The 19459-nt window shown below is 41.1% G+C and overlaps 1 protein-coding gene across 1 annotated transcript in view; it reads left to right on the top strand.

Annotated features, from left to right (window-relative positions):
• The window catches only part of MTOR (mechanistic target of rapamycin kinase), a 67699-nt gene that overhangs the window by 35834 nt on the left and 12406 nt on the right, over window positions 1-19459 (top strand). Inside the window, exons 29-41 of the mRNA XM_086476208.1 lie at window positions 686-761; window positions 2700-2839; window positions 5406-5506; window positions 6774-6889; window positions 8245-8322; window positions 8710-8817; window positions 10916-11041; window positions 11681-11812; window positions 15349-15464; window positions 16761-16878; window positions 17657-17863; window positions 18560-18660; window positions 18923-19019. Of these exons, the coding sequence (XP_086332334.1) occupies window positions 686-761; window positions 2700-2839; window positions 5406-5506; window positions 6774-6889; window positions 8245-8322; window positions 8710-8817; window positions 10916-11041; window positions 11681-11812; window positions 15349-15464; window positions 16761-16878; window positions 17657-17863; window positions 18560-18660; window positions 18923-19019 (1516 nt within the window). The remainder of the gene's footprint in view (window positions 1-685; window positions 762-2699; window positions 2840-5405; window positions 5507-6773; window positions 6890-8244; window positions 8323-8709; window positions 8818-10915; window positions 11042-11680; window positions 11813-15348; window positions 15465-16760; window positions 16879-17656; window positions 17864-18559; window positions 18661-18922; window positions 19020-19459) is intronic.

Consider the following 19459-nt stretch of genomic DNA (forward strand, 5'->3'; position numbering starts at 1 on the left):
TGGAGAACCAGGCTCCTGAGTAGCCTATTTGCTTCACAAAATTCAGCTGCCCTTGCCAAGCAACATGTGTCAATGGTACAGAATGAGGCCTGGTTGTGGTGGCAGCAGTTACTGACATGTTCTTGAAAACCAGTGAAGGAAGTGCACCAGTACTGGTTAGTACCAGTGCAAAGGCATTATATGAAACTGAAAGTAGGGTCGCAAGCTGTTTGTGTGTGTTCCTGGAGACATTTGTCAACTGTTCTAATGATATAGATTATTTCCTGGATCATTAAAATCTCTACTTTGAATTTTAAAGGGGTTGGTGGTCTGTTTAAGAGAAAGGGAGGAAAAAATCAGTACTGTAAAGCTCTTAAGTGCACCTGTTAGAGAAATTATGCCTTTCAAACTATTGGCAACTATTCTTCTCCCTATTTAGAATTGATAATCATATACAACCACTGTTTTGTGTAACAAGTCTTGAGAATATGGGCAGAGAATATGCATGCACCTGTTGTTTTGCAAATACGTAGTCATTGTGTGTCTTATATAGTCTTAATTGTTCACTTGGAAGTTTTAAACAAAAAGGAGGGTGTTCCATTGGTATTTCTAAATGCTAGAGCTTGGTATTATCAAGCTGAAGATTATACCAGCCCCTAATAATTGCCAACTGTGTTAAATGCTCTTTCTTTTCCTACCTTTTTAGCATTAACAATAAACTGCAACAGCCAGAAGCGGCTGCTGGGGTACTGGAATATGCCATGAAGCACTTTGGGGAACTGGTGAGTCCCGCTGGTTAACTCTCTTCTTCATGTCTTCTATTTTCATGTTTTTGTAGGGCTTTTTTGCCTGTGTGTGGTGGTGGTGTATTTTTTCAGTCACGCTGAGGTTCTTGTCCCCACTTAGAATATTGTATCGTTGGTACTGGAAAGTGCCTTGCTGCCTGTGAGGCTAGATACTGTGTACCTCAATGTATACTAGCAAGCACGGCATACAGGTAAGAGAGCTGGGGAAGGCTGCCAGAACGTGATTTCGAGGAGAATTTAGAAGCTGTCATTGGCACTAAATGCAGCTGTGGGCAACTAGCAACTTAACAAAATAAGTTTTGTTTAGAAGAAGCTGGGAATGGAGGGAGTAAATTCTGTTCTAAGCTTTAAATGCTCGAGAGTTTTTGAGAAACTGCATCAACACCTTCCAGGTAAGGGTTTAATGGAAGTTCAGCCTCTATCATCCAGGAGGCACATGAACCTGTCAGAGATATGATTTAAAATAGCAGATTAGCCAGTCCCTTACAATTTTGACTGCTTGCAGAAATAAAGTAACCCCCTTCTGTATTTGTTCTGTCTTTCTCTGTATGACTTACCTTTTCTTCTTTTTTTCTTCTTTTTTATAAGTATTTAATTTGTGTTCAGGGACCAAAGCATCTATGCTCTCCTGCCAATTCTACTCTGTTAAAAAGATAATTTTGCAATGATAATTCTTGCAGTGCCTTAGGGTGACTGGGAAAAGGCAGGCAGCCGTGGAAGCACAGTAGACTAGCCTCTATCGTTAGGAACCACTAGAAAGTGGGAACAGGTGTGAGCACAAAATGATGGAATTCCTCTGGTGTAGCATTATGTGTGGTTTTGACCTAGACTGGAAAAGTTCTTTCTGGGAGAGGGATGGAACATCTTTGCAGCTTCTTATGATGCCTTGGGTGGATTGAGCAAAGCTCTCTGTTACCTAATTCTGACCTCACTCTTTAGCAGTTCTAGCAGTAAATGTAGTTGAAAACACAAAGTTTGCCAGAACAGGCAAGAAATTAAGAGGACCTGTGAGCTCCACTTTCAGGAACTTACTTGAAACGTTATGACTGAGCTAAGAAGTTAAAGGGCTGGTATATAAATGTCCTAAGTGGAAAATCTGGCATGCAGAGCATGGGTTATACTGACCCTGCCCACAGGGCTGGGAAGAGTCTATTCTGCAGCCTGTGTCAAGACATGAGCTGCCAAGGACTGACCAGAAAAACTTTGGCAGAGATAAGTATGGAAAATTATTAAAAGGTTTTATTTCTTGAAAATTAGAAACAAAATCTAGAAACAAAGACTGAAGATAAGTTTGTGCAGCTGATAAGGATCACTGCTTGGCTTACTTTTAAAGTCTTTGTTACAAACCACAGCCTTTTTCCTTGTGAGGGCTGTGATTAGAGCTCAACATCGTACTACCTGCTGTATTGAAAAATTGCATAGCAGCAGCCAGATGCACAGTGTGCTTTTGGGGTTTGGGGTTTTTTTTCCTGGTTAGTTACTCTGTTCCTGAACACAGGACTGTTCTTGTTTAAATGCAAACGTGTGCAACAATGGGAAGTGGAATATTTTATAGATTTACCCTTTTTCCTGTTCTGCTCGCTCCCCCTCTCCAAAAAGAAAAGGACCAGCTACTGAGCTAGACTTTCAGTGGCACTGAAGAGGGGGATGATGTTGGATTGATCCCTCTGGTACGCCTGAATTCATTTCTGTGCAGGTTGAGCAATACTCAGGATTCATGTTTTCGTCCGAGCTCAAGGCGTCTCTCTGTATTGCAGAAGTCCATGAGGATATTTAGAATGGAAAAAAAAAAAAGGGCTAAGTGACCACCATAGACACTGAATTTTTTTGGGAAAAGCTGCAGTAGTTAATATAGAGTGATGAATATTAATCCCATGATTTATTCTGATTTTTGGGGGTTTTTTTCGCCCTTAGGAAATTCAAGCTACCTGGTATGAAAAGCTTCATGAATGGGAAGATGCCCTGGTGGCCTATGACAAGAAGATGGACACAAACAAAGATGATCCTGAGCTGATGCTAGGACGGATGCGGTGCTTGGAAGCACTTGGTGAATGGTAAGTGGGGAAGACTGAGGAAAATGGTGCCTTTAAAAATGGTGCCTGTCTCTTCTCTGGATGCTGTTATCCACGTGAATTTTTTTTTCCCTTGAATTCCTATTTAGTCCTGCTTAGTTAATAGTTTGAGTATCTCCAACCACTTCTCACTTTGTTCATTGAAGTCAGAATTGGCAATAACATCTCTAAGCCTTTTGGGACGGGCCATCTGATAAATTAAGGTCTCTCTGAAAGAGAATCTGCAGTCTTATGATCAGAGCAACCCCATTTCTAACACAGAAAGAGATTGTAAATAGAGGGGTGCTCTCGGGTACTATTAACTGGGCAGCACTTGTCAAAAACAGTCATGAAAGGAGCTCATTGTGGCCCTCCTTTTTGAACTCTGATTAAAACATGAGAGATTTCTATATTTATTCATGATCAGACCTATGCCTATCCAGAATGCACGGTCTTATGCACAACTGTTAGTGAAATTGCCTGTTTCCTAAGAGTCACTTGGGTGTAAGATTATGCCAAGTAGAGGACTCCTACTTTAAAACCCTTTTGCCCATCTCGTAAATAGCTGAGTTTTTCATTATTAGTCTCTTTTAGCATTCATTAAGCATTGTGTTTGTGGACATTTGGTGTTTCAAACCCTATGTTTAATGTGGGGTGTCAAGATGTAACTGATTAGAGTCAGTATTTGTGAGAGAGTGAGCTGGTAGTGACTTATAGCTTGCTAGTTAACTGAGGGCTTCTGTTTTTCTCTGTGTTCAATTCAAAGAAGGTAATTGGAGAAGGCATCCTGTGCACTGTAGCATGCAGTTCTACCCAGGGGCATATGTGATTTGGTCCAGGTTCCGCCTTTCTGCTGAACTTTTCATGTCACTAGAGCTCTCCCCTGATGGGTCCTGACGTGAACCCATGGGACGGCGCACAGTGAGGAGATTCCTCTTCACTAAAGTCATTTTACTGTTAGAGAAACAGCTGTTGGAGAAACCTAATTCTGACAGCGTTTTTCTGCCCTTTTTGTTTCTAGATGAGGGTGAGGCATGTTGGGTGTAGCTTTTTCAGTAGGAAAAATAGGTCCTCTTACTGAGCATTTCTCAATCATCTTTTCTAGGAGTAGGCAGTTCCCACCAGGGATTTACAGAAATTCTCCCTCCTGCAGGACGTGCATTCGTGTGAAGTGTCCTCTCTGAACCTCCTGCTTCTTCACATATCAGTGACAAATGTAGTACAAAAGGATACTTTTCTTATGTTGGAGCTAGATATTAGCATCTATTGATAGTCTGTAGTGATGAGAGCAGTTAGTCTCACAAAGATCTGTGTGCTTGCTCTTGTGCAACTGCACTCTATACAGATAGGTCTCTATGCAGATGTGTTTTACAATGCAGAAGTGCCTTTGCAAAGTACTGTCTCCTACCTTGCAACTGACTAGAGACACGTCATCCTGAGACTCACAACTCCATGGTTTGGCTGCTGAAATTCTTCAGTACTGTTCAACTTGACTATTTGTGCTGCTGGGCTCTGCTTGGCAGAATATGACAGTTAACCTGGAACTGATACTGTGCAGCGTCATTATTTCAGTACTCTGTGCAGTGATGATTTCAAAGTACAGCCAAAATATTCTTAGCCATTTGTCTCCTGATGTAGTTATGTCTGCAAGAGCCTTACTAATTTATTAGCATCTATGAGGTCCTGATTTACTGCTGTTGCTAGGTTTGGCTTGGTTTTTCATTTGTTTTGGTTTGGTTTTGGACCATTAAGTTGTCAGAATGACTATCTTGCCTGTGGCAGCCCATCAGTTCTGTTTGACTAACTCATCTTCCTTTTTGGGGGGGGAGATGGTGACAGTAGAGAAGGCAAGTTGGCCTCCCTCGCAGTTGGCAGCTATTCCACTGCTACAGAGTATCCAGCCTTAGAAATTATGGAGCTGTAACACCCACAGTAATTGGTTTGATTAATGGAGCATTCACAGTTGATTTAAAAGAAATAATATAAAAAATCTCGATGCTTCCTCTCCACTGGAGATGAAAGATTCAGATCCCCCCTGAGATCTTGCCGTGACAAGTCTTCATACTAGATTACAGCAGCATTGATTCTCTAGTTGCTGTCTTCAACCTTATGATGTGTTAATCCAAAATGTTTGATAGCAGGAGCCATGCACAAGCTATTCAGATCATATGCTTCTTGTACTGCCACTTGCAAAAAACTTTAAACATCCCTTATTTGGGGGTGGTTTGCTTAATTTCTTGGGTATGGGGGTTTTTTTCTGTATTTATAGACTGGAGTTGACAGTTCAGTTCATAAAGTAGGCATTACTAGCTGGCTGATGAGGAACAAATGCAAACTTCTGTCTGGATTTGTTTTTTCAAAGCATAGTGTGCCTTTAATTTATTTTCTGTTGATGGGATATTTGTCATCAGACTAGTATGTCTGAGTTGGTCAGAGAGAATAATCCTCCACTCTACATAAAATAAACGATGGGGCTGGTTGTCATCTTATCTGTGGAAAGTGGTTGTTTAACGAGGCGGAATTCTTAGAAGAGGCTGCTTGCTGATCAGAAATTGTGGATTCTTCTTAGGGGGCAGCTCCACCAGCAATGCTGTGAAAAGTGGACACAGGTCAATGATGAAACTCAAGCTAAAATGGCCAGGATGGCTGCTGCTGCTGCCTGGGGTCTAGGTAAGGTATCCTTGTGTGGTAGTATATGACAGCCCACAATATGGAAGTACAGATAGTTTTAATTTATTTCTGAACTACAAAATATAAGGAACAGCAAAATAGAATCATAGAATCATAGAATACCAGGTTGGAAGGGACCTCAAGGATCATCTAGTCCAACCTTTCAAGGTAAAAGTATAGTTTAAATGATATGGCCCAGCACCTTCTCAAGCTGAGTCTTAAAAACTGTCCAATGTAGGGGAATCCAGCACTTCCCTTGGGAGATTATTCCAATGTTTAATTGTGCCCATTGTGAAAATGTTTTTTCTGGAGTCCAATAGGAATCTCCCCAGGAGTAACTTGTATCCACTACCCCTTGTTTTCTCCATGTGACTCCTCGTAAAAAGAGAGTCTCCACCTTCTCGGTAGCCACCCTTTATGTACTGGTACATGGTAATAAGGTCTTCCCTAAGCCTTCTCTTCTCAAGGCTGAACAAACCCAGTTTTCTCAGCCTTTCTTGAAATCAAAGACAAAATTATTTACATTAGGAAATTAAGTGTCATTCAACACAAGCCCTTTGGAAAACCTGCATTTATGTAAGGTCTCTAAGTGTGGTCTCAAGTAACAAAGAAACTGCCTTATTGGTCTGAGCAGATAATCAGTTGCTAACTGGTTCCTTTTACTTAGTTTTACATTAAACATAGCTCAGACTTGAAGTGAGATTAATAGAATTTCTTACAGTTGTGACAGGCTTGTTTACAAACTAGAACAATATCCATTGCGCATTTTGGTAGGTTGTGTATGCTGAGTAGACAATCTTAAGTGGAATAAATCTCGAAATGGTCCAAATATCTGGCTATTGGCACAATGGATATTTACTAGAGAAGCTTGTAAATCACTTGCTGTCTGCCAGCCTTTGCTGAAGAAAAATCATCTTTGCTTTGTAGGACACCAAATCATTCAAATGTGCTGGAAATGTCACCATTTCAACTTTTTCATCACAAGGAATTCAAGAACCTTTTCCATGAGGATGACAATTTGCCTAGAATAAAAATGCCTATGTTTTTTCTTGTCTCTAACTCTGTATATATATATATATATATATGCAGTTTCTGTACATAACACAGACTGCCCCTGCCAAAGACAGACTGTTGGAGAGCTGACTTAAATGTAGAAGTACAACACAGCATTCAGGCCTAGCTGCTGGTGTCTAAGCACTGTAGCATGATTCTGTTCTTATCTTGCAGAGAAGACTGTTGTGTTATGAGGATATCTGTGTCTCTGCAGGTCAGTGGGATAGCATGGAAGAATATACCTGCATGATCCCAAGGGATACCCATGATGGTGCTTTCTACAGAGCTGTACTGGCTCTTCATCAAGACCTTTTCTCACTGGCTCAGCAGGTAATTATCTTCCTTTTTGGCTTCCCAAAACCTAGTTTAAGATGAACTAGGCTATATTGCTGCATGGAAAGATATGCTGTTTTAAAGCTGTTGGCTGTAACCTATGAATTTTCCAGTAACCTTTTTTCCATTGATGTATTAGAGCTTGGTGATTGAGCTTATCTTACATTTCCAGAAACACAGCAGTGAATATATGTACAGATAGTAGTGGTCCGGTGCTGTAGAGTGTAAGAATGCCTTTGTCGTTCTTAGGCTTCTTTACTTTCATGTCTGTTTTCTAGGCAGACAGTGCACAAGGATTATCTCAGCAGAGGTTCCATTCTACAAGGCACTGCTTGATAAAAGGCATTCATGGCATAAGACACACATAAGATTCTCCGTGGGTGTTCTGTGCACTTCTGTCTGTTGCAGCTTTTTCAGTAAAGTGCTCATATGTATCATGTACCAGAACTTTTCCTCTGATTTTTCTGGTAGCAGTGATAAATCTTAAATCTTCAATTGAGATAAGAAATCAAGGCAAGGAATGAGTCTATGAAACAGAGCCATATTGGTGTGCTTGTTTATCACAGAGGAGATTTGCAGAGCGACTTTCCCCTCTGTAGATGTGAAGCATGTTGTTTACTTTCCAAGGAAGCTCAAGTACCATTTCTCAGAATTCTGTGCTGGCTTGCCAACTTAGATAAAGGTGTAATTCAGTCTGCTCTGTCAAAACCTGTACATATATTTTTGGGTGATGTGTGCAGTAAAACCAGCCAGGCATTCAAAGGGGCAGAGTTTGTGATTAACCTTTAACATTTTGAACAGGAAAAACTATAGATGAGAGATTATATAATGACTGGAACCAGAGCAGGATTTATTTCATGCTTGAAGAGCACATCTTAGTTGGAGGAGGAGAAATGGAATTTACCGTCCTGTAAAATTCATAAAAACCTGTTGGGTTACGTAAAACAGTGAAAGCTATTTTCTATCATTGTATATTATCAAAAGACATTTCTTGAGGCTTTTTTGTAACTGACTCTCTTGCACTAAAATGTGAACTTCTCTTTTCCTCTATAAATGTTATTAATGATGATCTCAACAATGAGGGTAGAATTAGAAACGCTGCAGACTTTGATTTGGTAGAAAGACAAACTTCAGACTGTGCAGGTGATAAGAGAAACCCACTTGACTTCCCCTATGCCTGCCCCTGGACACTGTTTTCCTGTCAATTCTTTCCACTGATAACATGCTTTCCTGGTTCTTGTTGGAGATTGGGAACAATGCCAGCTTTGTTCACAAGATGGAACAGACAAATAGCAGTTCCAACAGTTGACTCTAGATAAAACGTATCACCTTGGCCCCAATATCTGTTTCAGTGCATTGACAAAGCCAGAGATCTGCTAGATGCTGAGCTGACTGCCATGGCAGGAGAGAGCTACAGTCGAGCCTATGGGGTAAGTGTCTAACTCTCAGCCTTCATTCTCCTCATTGCTGCTTCAAACTGTCTCTAGAAGTTGCATAAAACTTCTGAGTAGGGCTTGTATCAAACATAAGACCTGTGTAGGCCTACACGCTAAATGGCTCTTGTCAGATAAGAAATACAACTTTGTGGAGCAGTTTGGGGACAAATTAAACAGTGAAGTGAGCTTCACCCTCTTAAAAGAGGTAAGAAATGACATTTAGAAAGTTTGAATCAGCAGACTGTCTAGATACCAGTATATAGCATCAGCCCTTTGCCTGTTGGGCAGCATATGTACTTAAGATTTTGATGCCAAAATACTGTTCCTTAATTATGGATTTGTTCTGTAGTGATTGGGATGGAATGTGATTGTTTCCTTCAGGCTATGGTATCCTGCCAGATGCTGTCAGAGCTGGAAGAGGTTATCCAGTATAAACTTGTACCAGAACGTCGTGAGATCATCCGCCAGATCTGGTGGGAAAGACTTCAGGTACCTCTGTGTAAAGATCAAGGATGGAGATGCTGATGTGCTAGCATGAACAGCTTCCTTTCGAGTCAGTGTGATGGCTCAGCAAACCTTTCTGTTTCTCTTCTTCCCAGTAGCATATATGCTTACATGGCAGCATGCTTTCTGTCTCCTTTGCATTTGTCCTGGTTCTTTTTGGCTGTTTGGTGGTGGTTTGGGGGTTTTTTTTGGTTAGTGTTCCTGAGGTGTCTACTGATGTGACAGTTCAGTATATAAGCCTTAAAATGGGTGTGTACAGAATGGAGACACTAGTAACATCTCCAAGGCTGTTTCTGTCAGTGCTGGATTGCACTGGAAATACTGGTTTGCATAAGGCTAGTTTGAACTTTTTACCTGCCTGGCTGCATTTTAAGAAGTGAATTCTCTCATGATGCTGGAAAACTGGACAGAGAATTTGCATACTTGTAAAAGGTTGTCCCGTTCCTTTTTGACCTCTTACAAGAACGTTTCCAATGTATTGGTGGTACTTAGGGACATGGCTTAGTGGTGGACTTTGCTGTGTTAGGTTTATGGTTTGACTCAATAATCTTAAAGGTCTTTTCCAACCTAAATGGTTCAGTGATTAGCCTTGTCCTCTTAAGAGACCTTTAGCAATGCTGTTTTTCCTGTATTTAAAGAGAAGTTTTTGCCTGCCTTACTCTAAACGGCAAAAATCCAAAGCACCTCTGAAGAATTTAAATCAGCCAAATGTTTTGAGACTATTTCCTTACAAGAAGCATCCCTACAGTGAAAGTGAATATCATCAGACAAAGCAGTACATACAGCAATACTGGTTAAAGAGGTGGTTCCTGCAAGGCAAGGAGAAAAAAAAAAAAGCATAGTTAGGGTAAAAAAGCTCTCATTATGCTGAATTTTCATACACTGTGTGGAGGAAGAATTTCTCCCTATGCAGAGTTCTTCACTGTGACTGCTATATCTGCCTCCTTATGAAAGGCTGTTGCTGCTGTGTATTTTTTCAGCTGTTTGGGAAACTGTGACAAAGCTTTTAGTCTCCCATCTGCATTCCTGTCTGGAAGAGCTCAGGACCATTCCACTGGGGTGGAGAAACTGAGAGTGAAAGGAAGCGTAATGTCTGAATACAGCTGTTTATAGTGCTGAAAGCAGTACGTGCAGTTCTTGCACATTTTATAGCTGCTTTTCAATAATTTTAAAATGCCTATTGGATGAAGTTTATTTGGGTGTTAAGGAACAAGCTTTGTCTAACTTCCCAGCCCTCGATTTTGGGGAAAAAGAAAAAGGAAAAGAAATAGGTGCTGTGGTGCTAAGGTGCTTGCTGCCATTGGAAATTCTTTTGTTTACCACAAAACTAAGTCTAAGTCACCTCTGGATCAATACGACCTTCAGAGCATCACTGTTACCCTGAAGTACTTGGCCATTAGAGCAAGCACCATGTGTTTGATTGTTACTGTCACTTCCACAATTCGGCTTCTCTGTAGCATCCTTGAACATTTGAAATACAGACTCACCCTGCTCTGACTGACAATTTTGTTATGCCTCTCCCTTCAGACAGACAAGAACCAGACAGTGCTTGCACAAGCGGCATAGCAGTTGGAGCTGCAGTTTCTGGCAGAATATCAGCTCGGTCATGCCAGCCTCTAAAAGCAACACACGCAAGGAGAAGAAAAAGGGCGATAACAAAAATATCTTTGCAAACATTTGGTTTTGTACCATCTCCATATTGAGCTTTGTCACTATTTAAATGACAAATAGGCAAGGTTGAGAAGGGTTACAAAACTCTTGACTCGTTTTGGAATTGCACAAAGAGCTTTCCTGATTTTTGGATGCATTTCTGCTTTAGAAGTTTTCCTCCTTTTTCCATTAGAGGATATCGTTAGACTGCAAACACTGAGCTGGCTGCAGAGGATAAGAGTCAAGGACTTAACCTTCTTGACACATTGCAGTATTAAAGAAATAGCCAGCTGGTTTGTAATGCTGGCCTGCTGTGAATTATGGGTACCGAAATCTCTCCATTTTGGGAAAAGGCCCCTCAGATTCTGAATTAAGGCTTTGTGGAGTAGATTGTAGATAAAACGCTGACAAGTTCTCTTCCTTTTTCTCTCAGGGCTGTCAACGAATTGTGGAGGACTGGCAAAGAATATTGATGGTCCGATCTCTCGTGGTGAATCCTCATGAGGACATGAGAACTTGGCTCAAGTATGCCAGCTTGTGTGGCAAGAGTGGGAGACTGGTGAGCATTATCAAGCTCTACCCTGTACAGAACATTTTTAGATGATTGGCTTTGTCATGCTCCTTCAAACCTGAGCATTTCCAAATACTTTCTTTGCCCAAGTGGGATGGGCTTTCCTCCGAGGAGGGGACTGGTCAGAAATTGTTGAAATGCTAAAATTGTAACCAGCATGGAGTTTATGCTTGTAGCCAAGGTTATTTTTTGAGATGAGTGTTATGCCTCAGAGCCAATTTTTTGTTGCATACTATACCTGAAAGTTCTTACGCAGCACTGGTAATTATTAATAATAGCTGTCTCTGCTAAAGCACTCTGTCAAATCATGAATGTGATGTTGTTATCATTGAATATTACAATCCTATTTCAACATTCACCAATAGTTTTATTAGCAAAAATAATTGGAACGGAGACTTCACACTCTCTACTGGCTTCTGAAACGGAACACTCTGATCCAGATGAATACATATGGTTTATCGTGGGGTATTCTTATGAGTCCAGGGAGTGGTAATAAGGCTGCTATGTCTGTGTTTTTTCTGGAGTGTTGAAGGTGATTTTAGTGGCAGGCAATTCTGTGGCCAATATGAAATGGAGGTAAGAATGACCTTGTTTTCACCTGCCTTTTCTCTTTGCAACTTTATCCAGGCTTTGGCCCATAAGACACTTGTCCTGCTCTTGGGAGTAGACCCATCTCGACAGCTGGATCACCCGCTGCCAACAGTACATCCCCAAGTGACTTACGCATACATGAAACACATGTGGAAGAGCGCCCGTAAGGTACAAAAGAACATAGTACTCTCTACGCTTCATTGCTCCGGTGTTGTGCGCTGGCATGCCTTCATAATCCCCACAGAGCAAAGTCAAGGCTGAAGGTTTTATTTTTGCTCACCTAAAAAAGAGTAACTAATCCCTTTCCTTATTGTTATTCAGAAGATAAGCTTTTGAAATTTTCCTTTCAAACTGCAGTGACAGAGAAGGCCTGCCGCTATTTCTGTTTCCTATGTGGAAAGATTATTTTTGCTAAACCAGGTACCCAAGGGATGCAGCCAAGATTAACGGCCGATAGTAGCTCTTCTGTCCTGACCAGAATTTTACTGCGTAGGCTTGTTACTTGACTTTTCATCCACCGTTCTGATGGCCAGGTCTCCACACTGTACCTATGGTCAGGGTTACATGCTGAAAGAGTAAGGGGTTTTTATTAGCACTTTTAGAAAAATATCCTGAACAGTTTGTACTTAGTTGCTGAGCAGAACTGACTTTTATTAAGGACATTATTGAAAATTTCTAGCTGAAAGACAGCTGAAAAGTACATAGGGTTTTGTCATGGGAACAATTTGTCTCCAAAGAGCCTAGGGTGAATGTTTTTGACATTGCAACACAGGGAGAATTTACATAATCAAATCCAATAAGCTCCAGACTGGGTAACTTATCTTTTTTTTAATATACATTAAAGCCTCCGTTTATTCTCATATTCTGCCACATCTTTTTTATTTTTCCTGTCTTTGGGGTTGCCAGCACTGGAGCAGAGCCACTGCTATGGGAACATTGCCATGACCTAACTATTCTTTATTTGAATTTAAAAACCAGAAGGAGCTGCTGATGAGGCCGTGTTCTACTGGCATTGTAAAACAGTGTAATGGTCTCTTACTTTCTTCAGTAAATGACCCAAGAAGTGTGTGGGTCTTCTCTGCCTGCCTCTTTGAGTGAAAGTGGACTTTCCTGTGTTTGATCTGTGATAAAGAAATAGACAAGATGCAGGAAAGGGGCGCAGTTCTAGAAAGCCGAATGAAAGAAGGCACAAAGATTAAGGGGATGGGGTAAGAGAACGTACCTAAAATAAACTGATGCAAGAATACGTGGAGCCAGTGAAGACAGGAAAAAAGAAAATTAGAAAAGCAGCAAAGATGAGAAGGAGGAACAGATGTGGTTAGAATCACCTTTTCTTGCTTGTTGAATGATTTCCTATTTAAATACAGTACACAGACTCTGTGCTTAGGGGCTTTTTTTCTTCTTCTTTCTAACATACTAAAACTGGGTGTTTTTTACACCCAATTTTACAGTGTTTGCAGCACCTTTTACAGTGCTGAGGGAGAAACACTTTAGCCAAAGTAGCACTAATCCTAGACCTGCATGCAAGTCTCTGAGCACTCTTCTGCTGGAAGGGCTGACTCAATGACTCAGTCCTTTGTGGCACTTACAAAGTAGATGCTTGTTTTTGAAATTCATGTTAAAGGTGCAGCTCTGTGACAGAAGGGGTTGTGTTAGGGTACAGTAGAGTTTGCAGTCTGGAGTGAGACTTAAGTGTTCGTTTGCACCAAACCCTGAAAGTGTTTAGGGAGTTCTCCTGGTACCAGGAGCATTACATGGTTGGGTATATCCTTATGCCCTGTTTGGGTGACTATTATTAACTAAATAATGCATAGTTATACCTAGTGATGTATGTAGACGAGCATTAGAAAACTGTGTGTGTTCACTTGATTTGGTATCCGAAGTAATAAGCTACTGAGGTAGGCTGGTATGGTAGGAAATGACCATTTTCTCTAGCTGAGGAGTTCAAGGTGGCTTGGTTGACCTAAAAAGTTTTCCTTACCTCCATTTTGGCACTTGCCAGATCCAGCAGGAAAAGAACTAGCATCTAGATGGAAACCACCCACATAGCATTTGCAGAGCTGCACAACAGTCATTTGCAGAGCTTAAACAACAGATGAGAAGATGGATAAGTAAACCCTGTTGCATTTCTTCTAACAAGGACCTTTGCTAGTAGCTGCATTCTACAGACATACAACAAGGCCACATACAAACTTAGGAATTCAGTTGTTAAAGAAAACTTACTGCTTTCACTCTGAAGTGCTCTGCCTGTCAGTTTATGGTGATCAGTTTTCAATATTAACGGAAACTGAAGAGCAGACTGTTGGGTGTGTCTAGATACGAGAGGGGAACATAACTGTTCGGCAATAACTTTTTGTCTATGTTTTTGAAAAGACCTGGCATAACAGTATAACTATTTATAAGGTTGTTATTTCCCCCCCTGCCCACTTCTAACCGATTGTCTAGGTTACAATCTGTGGAATGCACCCTGTTAATGTTACCGGTGCGATACTTTCTTTTATTTCACCCTGGGCTAATACCCTTTTTTGTGGCAATTGGCTTGTGCATGCTGACATTTGAACAGGATAGATGAGGCATTTCAGCTCAGGTGACTCTTGTGTTGCTCTAAAGTAGCTCATTCCTGTAGATGGAACAGAAGTAGATTGGACTCGTAGTGGCATATTGTGCAGTTTCTGACTTGAAATGACCTTGCAGATTGCGAGAGCTTTACTCTGTTTCCCCTGAAGTGTGCATACGTTTTTTCTTAAATCTTTAATTTTTCTTACACCATAATTCTTTCCAAGGAATTTCGAAAAGAGTCTTCCAACAAAATTTGGTAATACAAGTTGCTTTGATACTACTGCCTTATGTAATCTGCTGGCAAAGGAGCAATATAAACTTGTGCTTCTTAAACAACCTTAGGAGAAATCTAGACTTAATTTGTTGAAACAACTCAAAGTTTACATCCCATGGTGTGTACTGTAAGCCTGGCCAAAGCTGAGGGGTTAGGAGGGAAGATCAGGAAGCTGAAAGTTTTCCTTTAGGCATTATTTTCTCAAATTGAATTTTTTGTGTGTGTATTTTGTCTTTTTTTTTTCCCCCTCCCCCAGGCCATAGCATATTATAGACAGGCTTCTCTGGATTTGTGATTCTGTGTATTATGATAGTGGCAAGGTCAGATACAGTTTGTAAGCTATGAACATTTGTTTGATTGTTGGAATTGCTGGACTGTCTTTGTGCACGCTCAATTGCAAATGAGACCTCTCTATATCATTACTAGAATCTCACTGCGTGAGCAGTAACAGGACATTCTCTGCTGCTGAAGTTTTCTTCTTGTGCAGGTGGCCTTGTCACTTTGCCAGAGTTGAGTTCTTGCACGTCAGAGCACAATGTTAGCTTATGCTATGGTTGGTCATGCTGTTGACTGTATGTATGACATGAAGGTGTGCCTAGCATTGGAAGGGTGCAGCTATTTGTTCCTCAGTGTAGCAATTCAATGGCCAGATTTCTGAGACATCAAGAGTCTCTAACCTCTTCATTTATTCAGTGCTACATATGCAGAGTATAAACTGATTTTAGAGGATGTAAATGGCTAGAAAGCTTTGAAAGAAAACAAAACTGTATTTCTTGCTTTCAGTGAAAATTTATTTCCTCATTGTCTTCCTCTCTTGTGAAGTTGTTTTTTAACCCCTGCGGTCCTTAACGCAACCATCATTCAATTACAGATTGATGCATTCCAGCACATGCAGCACTTTGTGCAGACGATGCAGCAGCAGGCACAGCATGCTATTGCCACTGAGGACCAGCAGCACAAGCAGGAACTCCACAAGCTCATGGCACGGTCAGCACCTGCTCCTGGGACGCCCTTTAGCTATATAGTGAAAGTGGTGTCTTTCCTGAGGTGGCAGGGTCCATGCAGATGACACATTTCAGACAAGGCCCGTGCTTTGATTAAAAGGAATAGGGAATTTCTCATTAGGTGCTAGAGACCCATTTGGTATTGCATTCTTATCTATCATGTAATTTTCAGTAAATGTTACTGTGACACATCAGCATAAACAAGCTTGTATTTGACCCTGGTTGTATTTTTCCAGCCCTGTGGCTCACTGGCAGAAGGCAGAGCTCTCAGCATGGCTATTTCTTTGGTTTTCAGGAGGTCCAGTCAGTAGGAAATAAACACTTCCCACATGCCTGGCACATCTGTGCTTGGCAGCATGTGCCCTTAATACAACAGCAGTGCTTTGGGCAACAGATGCCCAGCATGTGATGGTCTCTTGAAATATTGTTGCATTAAAATCACATCTTATAATCTCCATTTTCCTCTATGATCTGGAGGTGCCAGATCTGTCGTTTCAAATTTAAAGAAGAAATCGCATTGTGCTTACTATTGAAGGTTTGCTTTTTTTAAAGGGAGGCGTGCACTTAATTTGCTTTTTTGAGAATGGGAACGTGATAACACCATCATCTTATTTTTTTTCAGAGTGACTATCATGGAAGACAAACTAACAATGAGTTGTGCACAGTATTTTTATGGCACAGTGCTTTCTGGAAAACAAAATATAGAAAGGACAGCTGTGTAACTGTGGTATTTAAAGCCTGCTGAGGGAGCAAAGTATTAAGTTTTGCACAAACCTTCACAGCCCCACCCTGCTGCAGTAAAAATATGTTATTTTTCCTTTCCTCTGAGAGGGGATGACTTAATGGGGTTCTGGCTTGGGGGAAGAGCAGTTGCTCTGTGTTTCCACTGTTTGTCTGTCGCAGTGTTCTCTCCAGAAGGCTACTTCATATGGTGATAAGTATAGCTAGCCAGCACATATGCTGTGTGCATTTTATCGATACTGATGAAGTCTTCCGATGCTCCTGTTAGCTGCTACTTATGTTTATTCTATAACTGATATAAATGAGGAACAAAGTTTGACTCTCACCTTTCACACTAAAAATTAAACTATTAACTAGTTAGTTCCACACTTGCAAGCAGGATATAGGTGTTTTGAAACTTATGTGTCTGCAAAGAGACTTACTGAGTGGGTTTACCCCATGAAATGTCTTTCAGACTTCAGATAAGAAGTCTGTTTCTTAATCCAGCAGGCTTCGTTTTCATTCTAGTTCTGAGTCAATAATCCCTTTGCTTATCCAGGTGTTTCCTGAAACTGGGTGAGTGGCAGCTGAACCTGCAAGGCATCAATGAGAGTACCATCCCCAAAGTCTTGCAATACTACAGTGCTGCAACAGAGCATGATCGCAACTGGTACAAGGTCAGTAAGGAAAAGGTTCCAGGCACCATTACAGACAGATCAGTAAATTTGGTCACATCCCATACTCCAGGAAAGGAAGGTGTTCACTAGGAAGATCTCTTATAACTATCTGTCTTGTTACTGCAAGTAGGATTAAAAAAAAAAATCCCAGAGAAAGCAGACCAAGGCAACCATGAGATTCTTGTTTAGAATTTTATCTGGCTGGTAAAACTAGGCCACAGTTCAGTTTCTGTTCTTGCTTTTGGGACTTTCTCTCCTGTCAGTGAAGGAGAAAGGATAACCTAAATGGAAAAAGATTTAACTTGTTCTCACTCAGTATACTTGAACTAGGAAAGTAGCCTTGTTGCCAATTCCTCAAAGAGCCTTTGATTTCAGAGTTGTGAAATTTCAGTTAATATTTGGTGCCAGATCTTCTCTGGGGCAGCCATCTCCTGTATGTCTTCCTGTTGCACCTCCCCTAGTCCTAAACGTTAATCTTCATTTTAAGCTTTGAAAAATTAAGGTGTACGTGAATGGAGTTGGATATAATTTTTGCTACTGAGTTCCTTTGCCTTAATTTCCAACAGGGAGCTCCTGGCCAAGAACTCACCATGGCATTATTTAAGATAATAAGACAGTTAAAACTACAAGCAATTAGAGAAAGCAAAGCATTGTGTTGTCTGCAGGGTGTTACTTGCTACTGTTGTCTGCAGACTCAGAAACTTCAGATTATTATCTCTAATAATCAGAAAGTACAGGTTGCAGAAAGGACTCATGTTCCCTTCTTTCTTGTTGGCAGGCCTGGCACGCCTGGGCAGTGATGAACTTTGAAGCAGTGCTTCACTACAAACATCAAAACCAGGCCAGAGATGAGAAGAAGAAACTACGTCATGCCAGTGGAGCCAGCATCACCAGCGCTAACACTGAGGGCAGCAACAGCGAGAGTGATGCAGAGAGCACAGAGAACAGTCCCATCCCGTCTCCAGTGCAGAAGAAGGTCACTGAGGTACCTTCTTCCTGGTCATGTTGAGAGATTGGTACTCACTGCTTGGATGCAGGAACATGTTATGGCAGGGAACAAGCTACTGTGCATACCGGGCTTGTGGAAGCTGGCTGTCTGTCTGTCTGTGTATGCGTGCATGCGTGCTTATAGCTGTCTGTCTGTGTATGCGTGCATGCGTGCTTATAGCTGTCTGTCTGTGTATGTGTGCATGCGTGCTTGTAGCTTACACCAGAAGTGAGGAAGTTCAGGTTAACTCAGCCTTGAGGGAAGAAGACTACATTACTGCAAATGATGGTAAGTTAGCTGTGAACTAAAGCAAAGGCATGGATGGCTGTCATAGGTGGTACAGTGTGCATTAACAAGTTCTGCTGCTTGAATCCTTCATGAAAGACTGAAGAATCTCTTACCAGTTATAGTAGGGTTGTAGTTTTCAGGCTGCTTTGCTGTCTGTAGTCTTGCCAACAAACAAGTATAAAAACACTTCACGGTATGTCCCCTGCCAGGCTGAAAGACCTATGTGTAGTCAAGCAAAACATAAATTCCAGGAGCAACATGTCCTGTGAGAAGTATGAGCAGAACTATAATGTGGATTAGATCCGTGTTTCCACATATTTCTCCCTCTTTCCCCTTGATAAGTTTAGGATTCACGTGGACTGATGTGCTTGTGTAGAACTAATGCAGCAATTTTCATTCCAAAAGGATTTATCCAAGACTCTCTTGATGTACACAGTCCCTGCTGTCCAGGGTTTCTTCCGATCCATATCTCTGTCTCGAGGAAACAATCTGCAAGACACTCTAAGGTACGTGATAAAGCACATAGTAAATGAAATCCAACTGATAAGGGCACATTGTTTAAGATTAGGTAAAACCTGTTTCTGCTCTTTTTCGTTACGGTTAAACCAAGTGAATGCTTCAGTCCAACTAATTTGTTTAGGTGGGTTAGCCCTTATCCTGTATCTCTAGGTTTGGGGAAGAAGAGTCAGTTGTAAATGGGTCTGAAGGTATTTTACTGGAGTGGGGCTTTTATGTTTCATTCCTAAGAAATGTATTTCTCTCTTTCAGAGTCCTTACTCTGTGGTTTGACTATGGTCACTGGCCTGATGTGAATGAGGCTTTGGTAGAAGGAGTCAAGGCAATCCAGATAGACACTTGGCTGCAGGTAAGGAACACAAAGGGCCGAGGCAAATCTCAGTTCTGGGGGGAGCGTGGGGGTTTTGTTGCATATCCATGATGATCCTCCACTAAGCAATCCTCTGAGGGTGAGTGGTGAGAGCAGTGTGCAGTACAATTTGTAACTGATTTAACAAGCATCTTGAACAGAGACATGAGAAACGTTCTTGCATGCATTTCTGTATTTATATGCAAATTAATGCATATGAATGAGAAAGAATGAAAATTTTGAAATTGAAGCTGACATGCGTTCAGTGGTGATCAAGGACAAAACACCACTGTGCTGCTCTGATGTAATTCAGATAGTCTATTTCAGGATTGCCTTGTAGAATGACTCCTGTAAATAAATAAAAAAGGCTTTATTTCTTATTTAAGCATTACTCTTTAAGACACATCTTACAGGATCCTCTTACGGAAAGAGTAACAGTT

The sequence above is a fragment of the Leptosomus discolor genome, chromosome 20, assembly GCF_034619465.1.
Source record: "Leptosomus discolor isolate bLepDis1 chromosome 20, bLepDis1.hap2, whole genome shotgun sequence".
In the NCBI taxonomy this organism is placed as follows: Eukaryota; Metazoa; Chordata; class Aves; order Leptosomiformes; family Leptosomidae; genus Leptosomus; species Leptosomus discolor.